Here is a 21008-nt window from a genome sequence, read left to right as displayed (position 1 = left end):
ATCAAACACTTTACAGACAAGCAAAAGCTAAGAGAATTCAGCACCACCAAACCAGCTCTACAACAAGTGCTAAAGGAACTTCTCTAAGTGGGAAACACAAGAGAAGAAAAAGACCTACAGAAACAAACCCAAGGTGGGGCTTCCCTGGTGGCGCAGTGGTTGAGAGTCGGCCTGCCAATGCAGGGGACACGGGTTCGTGCCCTGGTCCGGGAAGATCCCACATGCCACGGAGTGGCTAGGCCCGTGAGCCATGGCCGCTGGGCCTGCGCGTCCGGAGCCTGTGCTCCTCAATGGGAGAGGCCACAACAGTGAGAGGCCTGCGTACTGCAAAAAAAAAACAAAAAAAACAAAAAAAACAAAACAATTAAGAAAATGCTAATAGGAACATACATATTGATAATTACCTTAAATATGAATGGATTAAATGCTCCAGCCAAAAGACACAGGCTTGCTGAATGGATACAAAAACAAGACCCATATATATGCTGTCTACAGGAGACCCACTTCAGACCTAGGGACACATACAGACTGAAAGTGAGGGGATGGAAGGGGATGGAAAAAGATATTCCATGCAAATGGAAATCAAAAGAAAGCTGGAGTAGCAATACTCTTATCAGATAAAATAGACTTTAAAATAAAGAATGTTACAAGAGACAAGGAAGGACACTACATAATGATCAAGGGATCAATCCAAGAAGAAGATATAACAATTATAAATATATATGCACCCAACACAGGAGCACCTCAATACATAAGGCAACTACTAACAGCTATAAAAGAGGAAATCAACAGTAACACAATAATATGGGGGACTTTAACACCTCACTTACACCAATGGACAGATCATCCAAAACGAAAATAAATAAGGAAACAGAAGCTTTAAATGACACAATAGGCCAGATAGATTTAATTGATATTTATAGGACATTCCATCCAGAAACAGATTACACTTTCTTCTCAAGTGCGCATGGAACATTCTCCAGGACAGATCACATCTTGGGTCACAAATCAAGCCTCAGTAAATTTAAGAAAATTGAAATCATATCAAGCACCTTTTCTGACCACACCGCTATGAGATTAGAAATGAATTACAGGGAAGAAAACGTAAAAAACACAAACACATGAAGGCTAAACAATACGTTACTAGATAACCAAGAGATCACTGAAGAAATCAAAGAGGAAATCAAAAAATACCTAGAGACAAATGATAATGAAAACATGGCGATCCAAAACCTATGGGATGCAGCATAATCATTTCTAAGAGGGAAATTTATAGCTATACAAGCCTACCTCAAGAAACAAGAAAAATCTCAAATAAACAATCTAACCGTACACCTAAAGGAACTAGAGAAAGAAGAACAAACAAAACCCAAAGTTAGCAGAAGGAAAGAAATCATAAAGATCAGAGCAGAAATAAATAGAAACAAAGAAAACAATAGCAAAGATCAAGAAAACTAAAACATGGTTCTTTGAGAAGATAAACAAAATTGATAAACCATTAGCCAGACTCATCAAGAAAAAGGAGAGGACTCAAATCAATAAAATTAGAAATGAAAAAGGAGAAGTTACAACACACACCACAGAAATACAGAGCATCCTAAGAGACTACTACAAGCAACTCTATGCCAATAAAACGGACAACCTGGAAGAAATGGACACATTCTTAGAAAGGTATAACCTTCCAAGACTGAACCAGGAAGAAATAGAAAATATGAACAGACCAATCACAAGGAATGAAATTGAAACTGTGATTAAAAATCTTCCAACAAACAAAAGTCCAGGACAAGATGGCTTCACAGGTGAATTCTATCAAACATTTAGAGTACAGCTAACACCCATCCTTCTCAAACTCTTCCAAAAAATTGCAGAGGAAGGAACACTCCCAAACTCATTCTGTGAGGCCACCATCACCCTGATACCAAACCCAGACAAAGATACTACAAAAAAAGAAAATTACAGACCAATATCACTGATGAATATAGATGTAAAAATCCTCAACAAAATACTAGCAAACAGAATCCAACAACACATTAAAAGGATCATACACCATGATCAAGTGGGATTTATCCCAGGGATGCAAGGATTCTTCAATGTATGCAAATCAATCAATGTGATACACCATATTATCAAATTGATGAATAAAAACCATAAAAGAAACACCTAAAAATAATTAACAATTGTTTTTTAGTCTCAGATATATAGTCAGTGTTCAGATTTTCTTATTTGGTTGTCACAAGGTCCTTTCATTGTATTTGGTTGATATTCTATCTAAAGCTCTTTAAGAACTTTTTTAAATGTTATTTTTCCTTGCTCTATTGAGGCATAATTGACAAATAAAAATGGTATATATTTGAGGCGTAAAGCATGGTGATTTCATATACGTTTGCATTGCGAAATGGTTACTGTGCATCGAGCTAATTAACATATCTGTCACCTCGCCAGTCACCATTTCTTCATATGTGTACCTTAGCAGATTTCAAGGATACTCTACATTATAATGAACTGTCGTCATCATGCTGTCATTTAGATCCCCAGAACTTACTTATCTTAAAACTGAAAGTTTGTGTCCTTTGACCAACATTATCTCGTTTTTCCCTGTCCCACAATTTCTCTAAAGCTCTTAGCCTAGAGTTTTCCCTTCTCCCCTCCTTTTTCCCCATTTATTTGTTGAAGAAGCTGGGCCTTCTGTCCTAGAGTTTCCCCCTCTCTGGATTTCCTTGATGGCATCCTCAACATTTGGTTACCTTGGGGTACAGTTGGTACAGGCATTATTTAAAGCATCTGACTCAGGGCACACAGAGAACAATAAGATAGGTTCCCTGCCCTCGAGAAGCTTGAGAGGAGACAGGTCATTACACCTGGTGTGAAAAGTGTCCTAGGGAGTTTTAAATAAGCTTAAAGGAAAGGCTAAGGTGGGAGGACTGGGAGGGGAAAATGGGCAACCAGAAGATTTCAGAGAGAAAGCTTTGAGTTCTGAGGACAAGTGGAGAACAGCTTTCCTGGTGGCCAGGTCAGCACATGCAAAGGCACTGAGGCTGGAAATAATACTTCCAAGAGTCCCGCTCCTTGTTCAGCCCCTGCCTGTGAGCCTTGTTATCCTCCTGTCTTTCATTGGATGTTGCTTTTTTGAAAAGGTCCAGATTCCTCATCGTTGGAATGTTTTCAGTAGATTTGATTAAAAGAGTGTCTTTTCTTTTTCTTCTGTTTCTTCATCAGCTCCATAACTGTAGTTTTGAATGTCTCCCTTGACCTTGAGATTCTCTTTTTCGGTAGCTTACTCCTGTTTGGGTTCCTTTACATTCTCCCGTAGGCCTCTAGTGAGCCCTTTCCATCCATCTCCTGGCCAGAGGTGCCAGCAGACATTTTAAGGAGCAGAGTCAATGAACACTGCAGAGAGAAGGGAGATGGGGCAGACGGCAGGGCAGCGGGAACCACTGAGTTTTACCCCTAAAGGAGCGCTTGAAAGCCTCATGGTCCAGAGCCTCATTCTGGGATGGCAGGTCTTTCCTACCTGCCTGGGAACATGCAGCCAGCTGCTGCTCATCTGAGGCAAATGAGCAGTAATTAGCATGTAATAAGCGCAGTTTCCTGCACACAGCCCTCCTGGCTCCTGCCGCTCAGTGGCCCAGTGACAGCAGCAGGCCTGTTCGCCCCTCCGAGGCCACCCTCCCTCCTCCGAAAGCAAGCCGTGGTTCTCCCCTGGCCCAGAAGCTGCATTGCCTGCCGGTGAAATGGCCATGGGCTTCACCCAGGGAAGCCCAATACACTGTAAAGGCTCCTGCGGGTTAGTTATTAACCCGCAGTGCACTCTGAGAGCCCCTTCCACAGCATTTCTCTGGCTGTAGTCCTTTGATTGCTCCTGTTTGCTGGGGCCGAAGTCACCTGCCCAGTGAGTTGCAGTCTGTATTAGGTGGCAGCGACAGTGGCCGGTCAGAGTTCAGGGAGGGGCCCAGGCTGGCTTGGGACTGGCCCCAGTTCTCGCACACAGGCTGGCAGTGGCAGATCCCGTGGGTATTCGAGGGAGAGAGTGAGAAGAGGGGATCTGGATGTGGGATGTTTCAATGGGAGAGCGGGGAATCCGAGGTTGGAAGTGTTTGTTCAGGATGCTTCAGTATTCTACTTAGGATGTATTCCGCTTTGAAGTCCAGAAGCTTTTAGCTTTGTTCTAAAAGCTGTGACAGATAGTTCCTCTTCATTAAAGAGGCTCCTGAAGAAAAATGCAAAAATTACGTGCTGTCTTCTGAAAGGAAAAGAATTACCTGTACTTGGGTTACTGTAACATGTCATTTATCTTATTAACTCACTTCAGGGGATGAGCACTTCCACATAGATGAGTTTTCCAGAGAGGAGCAGTTCATTCTGTTTACTGACAGGACCTGTTTTATTCCAGCTATTTCATTTATTCATTAAAAACAACAAAAAATGATGCAAATGAACTTATTTACAAAACAGAAACAGACTCAGAAAACAAACTTATGGTTACCAGAGGGGGAAGGGGGGGAGGGATAAATTAGGAGGTTGGGATTAACATATTCGCACTACTATATATAAAATAGATAATCAACAAGGACCTACTGTAGAGCACAGGGAACTCTACTCAATACTCTGTAATAACCTACGTGGGAAGTAGAATCTGAAAAAGAGCAGATATATGTATAACTAAATCACTTTGCTGTACACCTGAAACTAACACAACATTGTAAATCAACTGTACTCCAATATAAAGTAAGAATTTTAAAACAACGCAAAACGAAAACACGGCAAAACGCAAGATCAAACTACAGAAACAGAGAGATCATCTAGTGTGTGTAAGGCACCATGTGAGGAATATGAAATGATCAAAAATGTGGGCCCTGCGTCTAAGGAGCTCATTTGGTGTGGGGTGTGGGATTGTCCTTGAATTGTCCTGCACGTCTCCTGGCCTCCAGCTTTGCCTTGGTAGCCCAGGGTCAGCGTGCTGAGGATGTCAAGGTTAAAAGACCCCCCCACCCCCACCCCACCATGGTTCCAGGCCTCCACATCGTCTGGATACTCAGGTGGGCTGTGTATCACGTTCCAGCCTTCACCTCGTCGTTGCTTTACTTCCTGGCTCTGCCGGCACATACCTGCGACTCTACACCAGGATCACTGGGCATGGGGGGAGGGTCCCCATCATCAGAATGTGGTACCACGTGCAGCCAAGTTGGAGAACCAGTGCTCTGCAGGGTCACGTGCTTTACGTTTGTGTAGTGTTTTAGGTTGAGATGGAGCTTTCGCCTTTCGTGGCTTAATGTAATCCTACTCGTAGCACCTCTTTGAGAGATTTGTGGGCGTTCCAGTTTTATCGAAAGTTCAGCAGCAAGGTTTCTGCCCAGCTAGTAAATGTGGGTTTCTTCCCACAGCTAGTAAATGACAGGACCACACCTTAAGCCCTTTTCGGGCTCTAAGTTCACTTCTCCCCAGTTCTTCCCCCGGGCTGTCAACCCTAGTGGTGCTCGAGCTGCCGCACCCTCACTCCTCACACTTCACTTCTTGCCTGGGTACCTTTGCTGTGTATTCCCTTTCTTCTTTATCTCATAAGAGTCCAGTCGTCTTTGAGGACCCATGTCAGATGCGACCATGTTTGTGAAGCTTGTCCTGAGCCCCCGCCCCTCCCACCCACCCTGCTCCTCCTGTGTCGTATTCCCTCTCCTGCCTGGGAAGCTGCAGGGCGTCGTGCCTTGCCTGGGACCTAGTACATTTCATGTCATAGTAGTTATTCATGTAGTAATTTGAGTAATAACTAACATTGCTGACTTCTTGTTTTGCAAATGTTTTTATTTTGGTGAAATACAAATAACAACAAAGTTAACCATTTCGTACATTCACAGTGACAGGCAACCATCATTACTATCTAGCTCCAGAGCGTTTTCGTGACCCCTGGGTGCATTAAACAGTCATTCTCCATCCTCCCCTCTTCCCAGCCTCTGGCAACCACTAATCTGTTTTCTGTCTCTGGATTTGCCAACTCGAGATATTTCAGGTAAGTGGAATCATATAGAATGTGTGGCCTTTTGTGCCTGGCTTTCACACAGCATAATGTTTTCAAAATATATTGACCATTTACATTATGATTTAAGCACTTTACTGGCTTAACTCATTGACTCCTCACAACCCTATGCGTTAGATAGTTCCTATTAACATCCTCATCATACAGATAAAGAGACTGAGGCACAGAGAGGTTAAGCAACATGCTAGAGCACACACAGCACTTAAATGCTCTTGGTCCCTCCGCTGTCCTGCTGGTGTCTGCTCTTCCTGCTCTTGACCTTGATCTTTAGAGATTAGAGGTATAAGCTCAACCTATGAAGTTGAATTTGAAGGACAAAACCAAAATTCAAGACAGAATTCATCTACAGCAAAAGAACAAACTATGATGCAGCTCCAGGAGCAGAAACCTCCAGAGGTACCCCACAAGGACTGCAGAACAGAATTAGTGGGGGAGGGGGTGGATTCTACAGTGAAAGTTCTTGGCTTAGTTGGAGTGGTCAGTTTTGTTACAGATTTCTCACTAGTGTCAGAGGTCCAGTAGGGATTATATGTCTAGTATCGGAAGCCAGCTAATGTTCCAGGATCATAGAAATGTTGAGGAATGAGTCTTAAGAACTCCTAAAAGGTAGAGGGGATCCCAACTAGAAGATTTCTTACAAAAGTGGAGCTTACTATGTGCCAGACATAGTTCTGAGCGCTTCTCGTATACTTAAACTCAGTTAATTCTCACAAAAAGTTTACAAGGTAGCCACTGCCCTGTTGCACAGATGAGGAAACAGGTGCAGGACAGTTTAATGTCCCCTCCATGGCCTTGCCACTAGAATGTGGTGGACCCGGGAAGTGTGGTTCCAGCATCCATGGTCTTCATCTTTGTTTTTTTAACCTTAATTTTCTGGTTTTGATTATAACATACCTTTCCTGGAGCAGTGAGAACAGAGCAGCCTAGTTGCTTGAATAGGAAGGAAAAAAGGGGGAAACGATGAGAAAGATATTGGTTTTATAAAAAAGAAATGTTACGCTGTCATACTAGGTCTGTACTTTTAAAAGTTTTTATTTATGGTTTTGAATTTATTTATCTTTGGCTGCATTGGATCTTTGTTGCTGTGCGTGGGCTTTCTCCAGTTGCAGCGAACAGGGGCTACTCTTGGTTGCTGTGTGCGGGCTTCTCATTGCGGTGGCTTCTCTTGTTGCGGAGCACGGGCTCTGGGCGCACAGGCTTCAGTAGTCGTGGCTTGCGGGCTTTACAGCGCAGGCTCAGTAGTTGTGGCGCACAGGCTTAGTTGCTCCGTGGCCTGTGGGATCTTCCCAGACCAGGGCTCGAACCCGTGTCCCCTGCATTGACAGGCAGATTCTTAACCACTGTGCTACCAGGGAAGCCCTGTACTTTTTTAAAAAATTAAAGCATACCTATTTATTTTAGAATTTTTAGGAATTGTCGATTAAAACGTACAAAATAAAAATCATATAATACCTCCAGTAAGACATCACCACTTCATAACACTTTGGTGGTGTCCCTACCACCTTTTTGCTAAGGATGGCTAAAGAAGTTTCTTTCAACAAAAATTCGATCGTGCTCTGTATGCTTTTTTTTTTTTAATTGTGGTAAAACGTGTTCTTAATCTTTACACTCTACTACCTCTTATATTTAAAGAAAAGCTTGGGGCAATCTGGACCTTGCCGGGGGAAGGAGAAATCTTATCTTTGCAGCCTAGGGAGCAGCTGCTCCCTGGTATAGGAGCGTCTGAAATGGCTGTGGTGTGAGAAGGCCCATTACTGGGAATTTATGGCTCATGCCGAACCAAGGTTGGCCACAGGTTTTGATATCCTGCTGAGAACGTGGGGTCTTCACGTGCGTTCTTAGTCTTCATCTCACTTGACCCTTGCCGTGGTCCTCACTGCTCAGCAGTGCAGCGCATCATCCCCATCTGGCTGGGAAGGTGGCTGAGCCCAGAAAGGTGTATTTGCTCTTTTGACCCTTGGGAGCTCTGCCGCCTCGTTTTGCTTCTCAGATCGCCTTAATCGCAGGCAGAATGGCTTGGGCACCATCAGAGCCGGACAGCTGAAGCCTTGCGGGGGTTGGCTGGAGGGAGAGCTGGATTTCCATTGGGGAGGGCTTCAGGGGAGGTGTCTGCGGGGTTGATTTTGACATTGAGTGATGGGGGATTGGCAGTCCAGGTGGAAGAACGGAGTGACCAGCCTTACTGAGGAGGGTACAAGGAAGATGTGTCTGGGAAACAGAATGCAGCTCAGGGGATGCTGAAGCGGGGGAGATGGGAAGGGAGGCTAGGACCACTGGACGCTTTGAGTTTGGCTCGGGGGTGGTTGAAGGTAGACAGTCAGACTAAGGCTGTTAGCTGCATTGCGGGTCTGAACTAGGGTGGTGCTGGCCATGGACAGAGGGGCGGATGCAATGGAGTCTGAGGACATGGAATCCGATGGATTTGGTGGCTGGATTTAGCAGTGGGATAGATGGGAAGCCAAGCCGTGATCCCCCCATTTTGTGCATGGCAGGTTGGTGGGGTTGAGAACCTGGGGGTGGAGGGGCAGTGGGAAGGGGCCCTAGTACTGTGCTTGCTGGGTCCCTGGTTTTTTTCAAGTTTGCAAATGTAAGGGTTTTTTTTTGCATTTTGTTTCTTTAAGAGGACTGCCAAATGGTATAAACTTCAAGGTGCCATAAAGCCTGGATTCACTCCTGGTTGTATTTTAGTTGAGGCCAGTGTGAGGGCCCAGTGGGTCAGACACTTGGAGAGGAGTGTGGTAAGAGTTTCAGTGCAAGTCACACCCATGGGGCCAGCTGTGAGGCCAAGGCGGAGAGGAACAGATGCTGCCAGCCATAGACTTGTAGAAGCTTGTTCTCGGCCAGGCTCTGGGCTGGGTCAGCCCACACAGTCCCCGAGCACAGGTGCTAGGGTTCCTGTCACCATTGTATACGTGAGCAAAGGAAGGCAGCCTGAGCTCTTGCCCCTCTGCTCTGTTGCCTCCCAAACCTGGGTGGCCTTGATATCTTCAAGGAAGAGTGAATAACAAGAAACACGGGCATTTATTGAGGGCCTCCTATTGGCACAGAACCACACTAGGGGCCAGGTGGATACAAGACTGAGTCAAGGATGCATCTCTTTCCTCGGGTAACTGCTATTTAGTGAGAAGATGTGTCTTTTGCATTGGCAGAGAAAGCTGCAGGTTTTACTTGCTTTTACCCACTTTTACCCAGTTTTCTCACTTAAGGAGGAAGAGCCAGGGCAAGAGACAGGGAAAAAAAAACCCCAGTGGTCCACCCTGCTTCTCAGAGGACACTGCAGGCCAGAGCTCTGGGATGGCTGTGGCTGCACATTTTAGGTGCAGAAGCTGGTATCTGGAACATGGGACCCGGGGAGGAAAGCAGGGTTTGAGTAATTCATTGAAAACCATGGCTCTGAATTCCAGTGCAGGTTATTTTTATCTCAAACGTTTGTCTCAAAGCTTTATAGTTTATCCACAGAAGATGGCATGAGAAGGGTGATGAAGACATGTCTATATTGTGTGGCCCAAGGTGAATTTTAAAACTCGCCTTTCTGTATTCACAGGCATTATGCCTAGTGAAATAAGCCTTACACAAAAGAGTACCTTTCTGGATGATTCCATTTCTGTGCGGTTTCAGAACTGGCAAAACTAATCTGGGGAAGAAACAATTTAGAATAGGTGTTGCTTCTGAGGGAGTGGGGACGGCCAGGGATTGACTGGGAAGGGGCACCCAGGATCTGGGGCGAGAGGAATGTGCTGAATGGTACAGGGGTGTGGGTTACACAAATGTTGCCATCTGTCAGAAGGGAACAGCTCAGGTTTGCACATTTAGATGTAAGTAAATGTACCACCATCCCCGCAAAAGAAGTGTGAGAAAATTAATGGAGGGCGGGGGAAGGAGGGAGTAGAGGAAAAGATGACATAGAATGTTGATCATTGTTAAGGCTGAGTGACAGGTGTTTACTATACTATTATGTTTACTTCGCATTTATTGAAATTGACCCTGAAAAAGAGTTTTAAAAGAAAGAGCGCACTAGGTTATCTTCGTTGATTTCGCCTCCTGCCAGGAATTCAGCCTGTTTGGTGTCCTCTGGGGAAAATGCCGTCTCGGTGGGCAGTGCGGCTGGTCCCAGTTGCCCCCGGCTGTGGGCTCTCCAGACATGCTTACTTTTTGCCTTGTCGGTGGCTCTGAACTTTGGCTTCCTCCCCGGGCACCTGCCACCTCCCCTGTCCTTTTGTCCTCTGTCCTTTTGCTTCGGGAATAGACCCTCCCCTTTTGTGACTTTGACCGTCCCACGCCACCCACACCTGGTGCTTCTCATGGAGTCCTCCTCTGCCGAGTCCAGGTCATTCACTTGGGCCTCATTTCCCAGCCACTTAGGGCTGTGAAGTGCCACTTGTGTGCCTTTGTTCAGCCATCAAGATCTGTGGAGGGGAGGGACGCCAGCCCCACGTCCCACCTGGCCGTAAAAGAGTACATGCTCCATTTACATATAGAACCTCAAGACAGGTGCAGCCAATCTGTAGCCCCTTAGGGAGGGCGGGAGGGAGGGAAATTGGGAAGAGGCACACAGGGACTTCCAGGAGGCTGGGAACTTTCTGTGTTTTGACCTGGGTGGTGGTTGCATAGCTGTGGTCACTTCTGATAATTCCTAGAGTTGTACACGTGGGACCTGTGCAGTTTTGTCTGTGTATGTCATGTTCCAATTAGAAAGTAGACTAGAGGTCCGTACAAGGCTTTAAAAAATTCCCGCATTTCACATAAAGAAATTCGAATTTTGTAGCTTTCTTGAAAAAATGGAAGTCTGATAGCACAGTCTGAATTCCAAGTAGTTGACTAGATCTGTGTGGTGACTGACCCCCATTCACTTGTGTATACCGTCCTGCAGGAACCCCCTGGAATGGGTGGCACCTGCATAACCCCATACAGAGTTTCCTCCTACTTTTACATTCCCTAGGTCCCTGAGGAGGTATGGGGGTTGGGGTTCAATGCCTGGATTAGAGTCAGTCTTGTAGGAATACCTTTTGACATGGATTTGAAGTCCTTGGGTGCTGAGGTCTCCTCTTATGTGTGAAGCCATCACAGGCGAGTTAGTTCTGCTTGAACTGGGGGAAGTTGGGGTTAGCTTATGACCAATCCATAGCAGTTAGAAATGTTGAGGAGTTACTGCATCTGTACCTAGGTGTTTAGTTCTGTAAATTATTTCGTATTTGTGTCTTCTACTTTAAAGTAACATTCCATAATACTAGTTAATGCTTTTACCTTGCTTGGTATCTAGCTGTTGCTTTTTTTTTTTCTTAATAAATTTATTTATTTATTAATTTATTTTTTTTTGGCTGCATTGGGTCTTCGTTGCTGCGCGCAGACTTTCTCTAGTTGCGGCGAGCGGGGGCTACTCTTCGTCGCAGTGCGCGGGCTTCTCATTGCGGTGGCTTCTCTTGTTGCAGAGCGCAGGCTCTAGGCGCACGGGCTTCAGTAGTTGTGGCACGTGGGCTCGGTAGTTGTGGCTCGCGGGCTCTAGAGCACAGGCTCAGTAGTTGTGGTGCACGGGCTTAGTTGCTCTGCGGCATGTGGGATCTTCTCTTCCCTGACCAGGGCTCTAACCCGTGTCTCCTGCATTGGCAGGCGGATTCTTAACCACTGTGCCACCAGGGAAGTCCTCAGCTGTTGCTTTTGAAAATGCATATATGATTGGAACATTTCCTCTTTAGTTCATGAGTAAGGAAAGGCTCACATTCTGTGTGGTGAACTTGCAGTCGAGATTCTTCTCACTGTAGCTCACACGAACCACAAACCACATACCTCAGGGAGATAATCTTGACAGTGCTGTCTCTACAGATCCAAACCTATGGAGAGGCTGTAGGCATCACACCCTCCTTTTCTTCTTCTGAATGGGTTATTCTCTGCCTTCTTCTGGCAGGAGACTTTTTTAAGACTACTGACTCACCAAAGGAAAAAGAGAAAAGAATGAAAAAATCAAAGGCCACCTATAAAAAGACAGCTTTGTTTGTATACCCCTCCATCAGGTGCGTGGACGGTGGTGCCTCAGTTATAGTTTTATGACCCTAACAGCCAAGCTCACCAGAGACAAGGTTAAAAGTTTTATGTGCTTTTCCACTCATTAACCTTTTTTGAAAACCTTCTATGCACAGAGCCAAGTAAATTAAGCCCTGAAATTCAGTGCCTTAGCAGTTGGTGTGATCACTAAAAGTGCTAAAATGCAGGCTAATTTGCTAGCTGTGTTCATTGTTCATCCTTATGGAATCCCAGCCAGGGGTGGGACTTGAGGAATTTGGGATCTAAGACTGGGCTGCGGCTCGAGGAGTATCCGGGCTGTTGGGGACATGTCTCACCATCAGCTCCCGGGGAGTGCCGTGCAGAGTGTCTACGGGCCGCCACCCAGCACAGGCTCTGGATTCCTAGAGGGACATGGTGGGAAGTTCCCAGGGCTTGGTCCAAGGTCCTAGGCACAGCCGTGACCATGCTGGATGGGGTCCTCTGTGTATGTTTTCATCCCACCCTCACCGTTGCTTGGTGGGATGTGTGCTGTGGTTATGTCCATTTCACAGGCCAGAAACAGGCTTGGAAAGGTTAACAGGCTTGGGAAGGTTAAGGGGCTTAGTGGGGGTCATGCTGACTCTGAGTGGTGGAGCCCAGATTCAAAACTGGTCCTAACTTGAAGCTGTGTCCCTCCCGGCACTAGTCAGATCAGGAGGCCGTAACAGAGGACCATGGTCTAGGTGGCTTCAACGACAGAAATTGGTCTTCTCACAGTTCTGGAGGCTGGAATTTCAAGATCAAGGTGCCGGCAGAGTCCGTGTTCTCTGAGGCCTCTCTCCTTGGCTTGTAGATGGCCGCTCTCTTGCTGCCCCTTCTCCCTCTGTCTTCAGATGTTCTTTTCTGTGTGCATTCTTGTTGTCTGTGTGTGTGACCTAATCTCTCTCTTTATAAGGACACCAGTCATAGGATAGGGTCCGCTCCAATGAACTCATTTTAACTTAATTACCTGTTTAATTACCTCTGTCTCCAATTATAGCCACATTTGGAAGCATTGGGGGGTTAGGTCTTGAACATATGAATTTTGGGGGGACACAGGTTCATCTCATAACACTCCCCGGTCACTCCACCTCTGTAAAGCTCATCTTCTGGGAGTGATATGCTACCTAGAATGAGGCCATCTGCATCCACGGACCTGCCCTATGGGTGAACCCTGGGGCCAAGCTCTGTTAAATTCATCATTTCATTTCGTGTAATCCTCAGACATCCCTACCAGGTAAGATGTTTCCTGACACCAGTCTCGGCCTAAGCTGGGTACCAGAGCTGGGACTCAGATCCCTGCCACGCTGATCCCAGAGTCCATGCCTTCAGCCACTGCATCGTGGGGTGTGTTGTGACACCCAGAAATTTCAGAGCTGTAAAGGGCTCCACAGAGAAAAAGGGAATGGTCATTATAGGACCTAGTAATTTAGGGAAGTATGTGAGGTAGCACTGACCTGCCTTACTTTGCAAATTTAGTCGTGTTCCTAAGTTGCAGGATGGGTGGGGGCAGTGGTCCACCCGAAATTAGTTCTTTCTGTTCATGTTTCTTGGCTGGGTTTCCTGGGAATTCATTGCATATTTATTTATATGGAGTTATTTCCTTTCAGAATTACACGGAGGGGGAATCTGCAATCTGGCAGCAAAGAGTAATTTGACAGTTTATTTTCAGGGCCGCCCTTCTTCCAGCAGCTTGTTTCAAGCTCAGCCTCCGGCACAAAGGCATCCATCATTTTAATTGCATGTTACTGTTTAGCCAGGCACAAATTTGTTTCATTTTCTTTTTCCTTTCTCCTGTGGTTTTTTTTCTTTCTTTCTTCCTTTTTTTTTTTTTTTCCTTTTCTGATCCCCCATTTTAAAAAGCCAAAAATATTTGCTCAAACCAAGCACTTTTTATAGTCAAGGAGTTTTTAACACTGAAATTTTTCGTATTGCCTATTTGGTTCTTAACCATTTCATAGCAGAAATGCTAGGCTGGTCTTTTTCTTTCCTATTCAAGTAACATAATGCATTTGTCACAAGATAGTCCTAAGAAAGAAAATTATATTGGTCTCAGGGTCAGAAGGCTGGTGGTTCTATTCCTGGCGTTGTATTGGTTGCCTGACCTGCTTCTGGCCTCGTTTTTCCCCATCTGTAAAATGAGGGACTTGAATGAGCCGATTTCTGGACCATCCCTGTGTTCTTCTTTGGTAACTCGGATGCCGAGAAGGGTTCTGTATGGGACCCTTGTCACCATGGCTGTCTGGAGTTTGGCCGAGGAGCTTGTCCTGTCCCATATCACATGTTTGTATTCTGCTGGGCCGCAGATGGTGGTACTTTAGTTCAAGATTAAGAATCAACCCTAGGGACTTCCCTGGTGGCACAGTGGTTAAGAATCCACCTGCCAATGCAGGGGACACGGCTTTGAACCCTGGTCCGGGAAGATCCCACATGCTGCAGAGCAACTAGGCCCGTGAGCCACAACTACTGAGCCCATACGCCACAACTACTGAAGCCCGCATGCCTAGTAGCCATGCTTTGCAACAAGAGAAACCACCGCAATGAGAAGCCCACGCACTGCAACGAAGAGTAGCCCCCACTCGCCGCAACTAGAGGAAGCCTGCGCCCAGCAACAAAGACCCAATGCAGCCAAAATTAAATAAATAAATTAGAAGAGAGAAAAAGAATCAATGCTGTATCCCTCAGAAACGTTCTAAGGGATAAAAATCATTGTTTCCTTGAAATTAGGTAGAATGTGAACCTTGGTGTCCAAAGCTTAAAAAATTAGCTTTTACTGCTGCTCATACTTTTTTTCTTGCTGTAAAAGTATGTTATTTGTGTCTGCAAAATTGGGCACAAAGTACAGCAGTGCAGCCCCTTTGTAAGCCGCACCGAAGACTGGGGGTGGGGATGAAATGTGACTTAAGGTCCATAGTAGGTATTGAGTTGAATCTGGACGGACGTCTGTATATTGTATTTTGTTTTAGTGACATGGCAGAAAATTAGCTGTTACTGGCTTGGAGTCATCTTCTGCATCGCATAGCACCATCACCTTCCCTGTGGACAAAGGTTTCTCTTCCCAGCCACTGGCTTGGATGCTCGAAGGCAAGGCTCAGGCCAGACCGTGCTGACACCCTCCAACCTTCAACTCCTTTGTAGTTCGTGAGGTTTTCATTAAGTTTTATGGAAAATTTCAAATACACAAGTTGAGACAACTTGTATGACTCATCATACAACAGTATGATGAAACTGTCATGTACACAACACCCATATATTATTTTTTTCCTCTGGAGTATTTTAAAGCAACTCCCAAACAACTTATCATTTAACCTGTTAACACCTAAATGGGTAGCTCTGTCTCTCTCTATCTATATATATCTATTCACCACCCCGTTATCACACTCAGCAAAATGAACAATGACTCCTTAATGTCGTCTGATACAAAGTCCTCGTTCACCTTTCCCTCGCCATCCCAAAAATCTTTTTGTGGACGGTGGTTGGCTTGTTTGAATCAGGAGCCAACTGCAGACAACACACTGCATTTGGTCAGTAATGTCTTTTAAGTGTCTTTGAATCCATAATAGTCCTCTCCCTCCTTTTCAGTGCAATTTATTGAGTTCTGAATATGCAGCTGGTAAATGTAGAGCAAGGCAGCCTCAGACATTTCAGCCCTTGATTTTAATGTCTTTCTCCTAAGCAGAGTTTGTGGCCTCTGAAGAAGTTTTTTGGCTTGTCTATCCCTTTTTTTAAGAATTAATATATTTATTATTCTAATTCCTCGTCTCCAAGCAGATGATACCTAAGTTAGCATCACTCTAGGCAACGTTTTTTAAAGTTAGGAAAAACTTTGACATACTAAATCTTTTATAAAGTGCGCACACATGCCACACACATGTGTTATATCTGTGTACCTATATGGTTTTCATTCTGGTTATCTATTGAATAACAAATTCCCCCAGTGCTTAGTGGCTTAAAACAACAATCATTTATCGTAGTTCATGGGTTCTGTTGATCAAGAACCCATTGAGGGGCCAAGATGGGAATAAAGACACAGACCTACTAGAGCATGGACTTGAGGATACGGGGAGGGGGAAGGGTAAGCTGGGACGAAGTGAGAGAGTGGCATGGACATATATACACTACCAAACGTAAAATAGATAGCTAGTGGGAAGCAGCCACATAGCACAGGGAGATCAGCTCTGTGCTTTGTGACCACCTAGGCGGGTGGGATAGGGAGGGTGGGAGGGAGGGAGACACAAGAGGGAAGAGATATGGGGACATATGTATATATATAACTGATTCACTTTGTTATAAAGCAGAAACTAACACACCATTGTAATGCAATTATACTTCAATAAAGATGTTTAAAAAAAAAAACCCGTTGAGGTGGGACTCAGCTAGGATTTTCTTTTGCTTTTCATGGCGTTGACCAGGATCACCCAGGAGTACTTAGTTGCAAGATTGGCTGGTGTAGAGGGTCCATGATGGCTGCACGCACATCTGGCACCTTGACAGGGATGGCTGGAGGCTGGGCTCAGCTGGGACAGTTGAGAGGAACATCTGCTCATGGCCTCTTCAGCATGGTAGTCTTAGGGTAGTTGGATTTTTCACATGGTGGCTGGCTCTTCCCACAGAGCAAGCATCCCAAGAGAACTGTCACTCACCTTGGAAATCACAGAATATCACTAATGCCATATTCTGTTTGGTTGAAGCAGCGCCAGCCTCTTCCATATGCAAGGGAAAAAGAAAAAGACCTTGCAGCCATTTTTTTAGTGGCTACAGTTTAAAAGATTAACACAAAAATTAACACTGTAGGTACTTGCCACCGGGGACCTTTTAAGTCCCCATGTACTTGCTTCTCTTTTGATGTAAGATGGAGGGCACTGGGATGGAAAGCCCCTGCCTTAGAGGTCATTCATGGCAGTCTCCGTCCCATTCTCTAGGGCTTTGAGTGGACTCAGTTGGGCAGAGAGCACTGTGACTGGTTCATGACTCACCTAGCTTAATAATAAAGGTGAGGAGAGGCTCGCAATCCAGAATTCTAAGAGTCATTTGTCCAGTGGACCTTTGTGTTAGGGAGGTTGTCTGATATTTTTGTCCTGGTCTGTAGGGATCGCATATGAAAATGTGCCTGATACTAGCTACCCCGAAGTTAACGAGTATTCAACATGCGCTGTTTCAGTGTTTCTTATTGAGAGTGGGAGGTATAATATTTGAAGTGTTGGGTGAAACCAGTTTTCAGGGCTGGTTCTCCAGGATCAAGTAGCTTTAGTATCCAGACTTCATTCAGCATCTTGAGGATTGAAAGGGAACCCCTCCCTTCAACTAACCGCTGAGTCACATGTGTTAGGCATGCTTGGAAGGAGCTATAGGGAGACAGAAACCGAAGTCATTAGGAGGTGTTAGGTATTCCACACGGATTGAAAGAAGGTTCATAGGCTCATGGCCGTTGGGACCATTTAATTCTCACAGCAGAAACAAATGAGGGCTTTGACTCTTTGCTGAGATATAAATACAGTTTGGCCTGAAGATGGTTTATCAGCCTGGAACAGGGGCTGATCAGTAGTTAATCAATAATGCAACACGAAGTCTCAGTGCTTTAGATTGGTCTCTCCATCAGTTGAAGCCAGTGTGGTGCTCTGTTCTGGACCCCTTAAGCCTACAACCTGCCCACCCAGACCTCATGTTGCACGTGGAGAGCCCCACGCCCCTGGTTGAAAGCAAACCCTGGTCGTCACTGCCTCCTTTCACTGACTCACATACCAAGATGACTTTCTTCTAAGATTGTTCTCACTTCCTTGTTGATCAAAATCAAGGGAAGTTGTTTCTGTAAATTTTCTTTTTAATTAATTTATTTTATTTTTGGCTGCGTTGGTTCTTTGTTGCTGCACGTGGGCTTTTTTTCTAGTTGCGGCGAGCGGGGGCTACTCTTCGTTGCGGTGCGTGGGCTTCTCATTGCGGTGGCTTCTCTTGTTGCAGAGCATGGGCTCTAGGCATGCGGGCTTCAGTAGTTGTGGTGCCCGGGCTCAGTAGTTGTGGCTCGCGGGCTCTAGAGCGCAGGCTCGGTAGTTGCGGCGCACGGGCTAGGTTGCTCCGCAGCATGTGGGATCTTCCCGGACCAGGGCTCGAGCCCATGTCCCCTGCAGATTCTTAACCACTGTGCCACCAGGGAAGTCCCCAAGGGCAGTTGTTTTTGCTGTGTCCTCTGAGTTCTAAGAGGTTGTTAGCCAGGCAAATCAGGAAATTAATCACATGTGCCCTGTTTTACCAGAATTGAATTTCCGGGAGCTGCCCAGCCTGTGGATGTCCCCCACGCACCGTGTCTTGACTTCTGTGTTAGTATGTGAGCAAATCAACTACTTTGTGTTCTGCCACAGCTTCCCTGCCCTCCAGACAAAACTGGAATTGCCCCCACCCCACCCCACCATGAGATCTATTTGTGTCGGACCATGTGGCCCTGTATCCCAGCTGTAGCCAAGGCCACATGTGAAGTAGGCTCTCAGCAGCCATGTGTTGAATTGGGCTTAAGAAATATTTCTTGTTTGCTGGACATGGCTCATGTGTTTGGAGCCAAAGAGGTGAATGAGCTGACCGGAGAAGCAGCGGGATGAGGTGGAAAGAACTCTGTCCACCTGTCTAAGAATCTGGAAGGCTGGGTCCTGATTCTACGTCTGCTACTTGTAAGCAATATGAACTTGGTCACGTAATCTCTCTGAGGCTCAGGCTCCTTCTCTGCAAAATGGGGTCATGGAACCTTTGTAAACATGGAGATCCTCTTCAACTGGGAGATGGAATTTATAAGCTGGAGAGCCTGGCCTTCAGTCCAGCAGATTAGGGATACTTCTGCACAGTATTTGCATCAGTAGGTTCCAGTTTTGAGTCACCAGATCTTGCCGATGGCTGAGATGCTATTTCTCACTCATGATGAAGTTTCAAGGTAACTTTATTGGGTAATTTCAGATATTTGTCTTTACGACGTCCTGGTGTAAACGGTTTATATTTCTTTGTGATGACTTAATAGTGATGGCAATGGGGACAGAGACCCCTGGGCCACTTTGTGTGCGTGTGAGTGTAACAGAGAGCTAGTTTCCTGCTAAGGCTCAGAGAAAGCTAGCAAGTTACCAAGTTGCGGGGTGGGGTTAGGAACTAGTAACTCACCATGAATTAGAACTTCCTAGAAACAGTTGAAAGATACCTTGAGGTAGGTGCCTTCTGGGAACTGCTGGCCAGGAAGCCCACCGATGAGAACAGGTAGAGTTCCCGGAGCTGTTTAAACAGGGGTGTTTACGAACTTGGAAAGGAAGGAGTTGATCTCCAGGGACCAACAGGGATTTACCAAAAACACCAAAGCCTCGTTAGCCTCAGTGTTTCTTTAAATGGCATTACTAGATCACAGACTTCCTGTACCTCAGTTTTTGTTCAGCATCGGGCAAAAAGTATATCGTGTTATTCCTGTGGACACGGGAGAGAAATAAGGTTTGGACGAAAGTGATAATAATGCCTTTGTGTGTATAGGACAACGCAGTTTACAGGGCACGCGCATTTGCTTTCTTGCTTTTTTATTAACATAATGACTTAGCAAGGTGGACGGGGCGGAGGAGAGTACTCCATTTTTCAGACGGAGAGGCTGAGTCTCGGGGTGGGGCTTGCCTAGGGTCACCGTCATATTGCTAGAAAAGAAACAGAGCTGGTTTTCCAACCCAACATTTTTTTAAAAATAAATTTATTTTTATTTATTTACTTTTGGCTGCATTGGGTCTTTGTTGTTGCGCGCGGGCTTTCTCTATTTGCAGTGAGCGGGGGCTACTCTTCATTGCGGTGCACGGGCTTCTCGTTGCGGTGGCTTCTCTTGTTGTGGAGCGTGGGCTCTAGGCTTGCGGGCTTCAGTAGTTGTGGCGCGCGGGCTCAGTGGTTGTGGCTCGCGGGCTTAGTTGCTCCCGGCACGTGGGATCTTCCCAGACCAGGGTTCGAACCCAATTCCCCTGCATTGGCAGACGGATTCTTAACCACTGCGCCACCAGGGACGCCCCCAACCCAACATTTTTGCCTCTGCGAGTTCCAGGGCATGCCCCCCTCCATGGTAAAACTGTGTGTATTTATAACCAGGCTGTGGCCACCATCAGATGGGTGCCTTGCTACTGTAGAAATAAAGACACGGCCCCTCCCCCACCCCATACCCTCCACGCCTCACCCCTTCCTGATTATCAGATTTCCCATATGTTGCAAAACTAAGATCAATAAGTGGTATATGGGATAATAACCAGGGGGGTTAACCTTTAAATAATGTTCTTAAAAGGATAGATTGTGGGCCAATTTAAATAAGATGACATTTAATTGGAGCAAATGCAAAAATCTGCACTTAGGTTTCGAAACCATCGCCACACTTATTTTGGTTATTTTTTAACCCATATATAAAAATCCAGGACGTGATAATATTTCATAGAAGGCATAGCATTTTCATCAGCCAAAAGGGCAGGCCACAGTGTGGTATGGTTTTCAAAACACCAGTGTTCTAGACTGCTTTAGAACAGACAGGGAGTCGGGAACGGGAGATGGTAGTACCAGGGTTCTCCATCCAGGTCCCAGCTGGCTGTAGAGAATTCCCAACGAAGATGAACCAGGAAGATCAGACTTGTGCAAAGTGGGTTGTTTGAAGACTGTCTTGGGAGCTGAGGATTCTCCTAAACCCCCATCAGCAGTTATGTTTTCGAGCTTTAGAATGTCGAATGATAAAGAAGCAAAGATGAACAGGACAGGGTGCCGCCAACAGGAAGTTTAGTGATGATGATTGTCACTTGAAAGTGGCCATGGGGATTGGTTTGTTGCAGGTGGGGATAGCAATGGGGATGTAGGAGAGGAGGACACCTAGGCAAAGGAATGACACAGGCAACACTGTAGGGGTGGGACCTGCTGTCTGTGGTGAGTGGGCGGCGTGGTTGGAGAACACGTTTGCCTGGAGCCCAGGGTACATGTGAGGCCTGTG

At 45.8% G+C, this 21008-nt stretch overlaps 1 protein-coding gene across 11 annotated transcripts in view; it reads left to right on the top strand.

The window, feature by feature from the left end:
- Positions 1 to 21008, top strand: part of EPB41L4B (erythrocyte membrane protein band 4.1 like 4B) — a 145934-nt gene that overhangs the window by 11840 nt on the left and 113086 nt on the right. The window contains exon 2 of one of the 11 annotated variants that reach the window (XM_089913570.1): positions 18297 to 18364. The exons of 9 other annotated variants lie outside the window; for them this stretch is intronic. In XM_089913570.1, the coding sequence (XP_089769696.1) occupies positions 18329 to 18364 (36 nt within the window). In that variant the 5' untranslated portion in view covers positions 18297 to 18328. Of the gene's footprint in view, positions 1 to 16275; positions 18365 to 21008 lie in introns of those variants that run through there. One more of the 11 variants, XM_089913569.1, reaches the window with a different exon arrangement.

This window comes from Delphinapterus leucas, chromosome 6, assembly GCF_059928025.1.
Source record: "Delphinapterus leucas isolate spDelLeu-1000000601 "Yukka" chromosome 6, BTC_Dleu_Yukka2, whole genome shotgun sequence".
NCBI lineage: Eukaryota > Metazoa > Chordata > Mammalia > Artiodactyla > Monodontidae > Delphinapterus > Delphinapterus leucas.
Note: the sequence above shows the minus strand (reverse complement) of the source record. Positions and strands in the feature narration are given on the sequence as shown.